At 44.0% G+C, this 1,849-nt stretch overlaps 1 protein-coding gene across 1 annotated transcript; it reads right to left on the reverse strand.

Annotated features, from left to right (window-relative positions):
• Positions 1 to 512: 512 nt before the first annotated feature.
• On the reverse strand, positions 513 to 1,823 carry LOC118739730. Its single transcript, XM_036471240.1, has one exon. It carries the CDS (start codon positions 1,821 to 1,823, stop codon positions 513 to 515), a length of 1,311 nt encoding a protein of 436 aa, XP_036327133.1.
• Positions 1,824 to 1,849: the final 26 nt, after the last annotated feature.

A 1,849-nucleotide genomic window follows, 5' to 3' on the forward strand; every position in this document is an offset into this window, starting at 1 on the left:
GAAAGGCGGAGACAGTTTCAAGTCGATGGCGGGGAAGATCACCCATTTGTTGTTGGAAGGGCTTGCCACGAAATCGCATGCACCGAACGCATTTGTATACACAGTGTTTGACTAGATGAGTTATGCCGGGTATCCAATATTTCAATCCTAATAAATATTGAAGTTAACGGCTTCCAGCGTGCAAATATCGTATATGATATTCCCTCACAATGAGCTCAGTTAAGTAACTGTCCTTGTGTAAGATTAATGGGTGCTTTTGTTCATAACTAATGTCACCGTTGTCAATTCGACCACCAACTCGTAATAGGCCATACGTGCCAACAAATGGCGTAAGTGATGCCAACTTGTGATTTGCTGAAAGCTGTTTTTCAGCCGATAAGGCTCGAATTTCAGCCGCGAAAAACTGCACTTGGACATTTTTGACTAACACGTTGTGGCCTGCCTGAGCTCGGTTACTGAAAGCAGCCCGGTTATCCTTTCGGACTTAGCCCTTTTGCAATTTTTTGTGAACCTCAGAATCCAAGTTGTGATCCTAAGCAATCGGTTATAGTCCGAAAATCGTTCGATGTAGTCGGCTTCGGGAACTGTAGTGATGTGAACAATATTCCTTTGCTCTTCCATGTCGACGTCGTTTGATGCCTCGAAGTTCTGATTTCTGTTGATTCATTACAATCCTTCAAAATGTCTGGCCCATGCCACCACAACTTGTTGTTGTTGAGAGCTAGATCTGCAGGATTATGCTCTGAACGAATGTGTCGCCATTGTGTAGCGGGTATAATATTGTTGATGTATGATGTTCTGTTCGCGACAAATGATTTCCAGCGTCTCGGATGATCCGCAATCCAGGCCAACACTACCGTGGAATCCGACCAACCAAACATCCTATCATTCTCAATGTTGAATATATGCTGCAGCTTCACCATCAGTTTCACCATAAGCTGTGCTGCGCACAACTTCAAACGTTGTAATGTGACCTGCTTAACGGGGGCTACTCTAGTCTTTGCAGCAATAAGATATGTATATATTATTCCATCTGGACGTCGCACCCACAAATAGATTGCAGCTGAATATGCCAACTCTGATGAGTCAGCGAATCCGTGAAGCTCGACGTGGTTGCCGTCTGACAATTGTAACCATCTTGGAATCTGCAAGTTGGTTATCTGGCACATACTATCACGTAACACCAGCCATTGGGTTAATAGATCTTCAAGCAATGGTTGATCCCAGTCAACACCACTCAGCCACAGCCTTTGCATACAAATTTTCATGCTAACGACAACTGGTGCCAACCAACCGATCGGATCGAAGATTTTGCATATATCAGACAAAACTGTATGTTTTGTAACGACATGTGGCATGGCCCCCAGCGTCACACTAAATTTAAAACAATCCTTGGCTGTATTCCACAACAACCCCAAGGTTTCCACAGTTTGGGTATCATCGATTACGGTCTCTGTCTTGTGTGGGAATGCTATCAATGAACTGTGGTGAATTCGACGACCATTTCCGCAAGTGAAATCCAGCACTGTCAAGAATTTTACACAAGTCTTTTTTAGGTTTGTAGCTCCCTCTACACTACTTGCGCATGATATGAAATCATCTACGTAAAAACAGGTTTCGATAGCGTTTGAAACATCGGGATTCAGTTCAGCATTGTCAATCGCTACTTGACGCAGTGTTCTGGTAGCCAGGAAAGCCGCGCAGGCTGTTCCATACGTCACTGTCCTTAAATTGTATTCCTGGATTTGCTTACTTTCATCATCTCTCCATAAGATGCGTTGATACGAGCGGTCATCTGGATATATGAGCACCTGGCGATACATCTTTTCTATGTCCCCAATGAACCCGA

Source organism: Rhagoletis pomonella, unplaced genomic scaffold (assembly GCF_013731165.1).
Source record: "Rhagoletis pomonella isolate Grant_MI unplaced genomic scaffold, Rhpom_1.0 Rhpom_scaffold_00005, whole genome shotgun sequence".
NCBI classification, from domain to species: Eukaryota; Metazoa; Arthropoda; class Insecta; order Diptera; family Tephritidae; genus Rhagoletis; species Rhagoletis pomonella.

Coding starts and splice junctions, on each gene's coding strand:
- LOC118739730 (XM_036471240.1), bottom strand. CDS start 1,823: ATGTATCGCCAGGTGCTCATATATCCAGATGACCGCTCGTATCAACGC.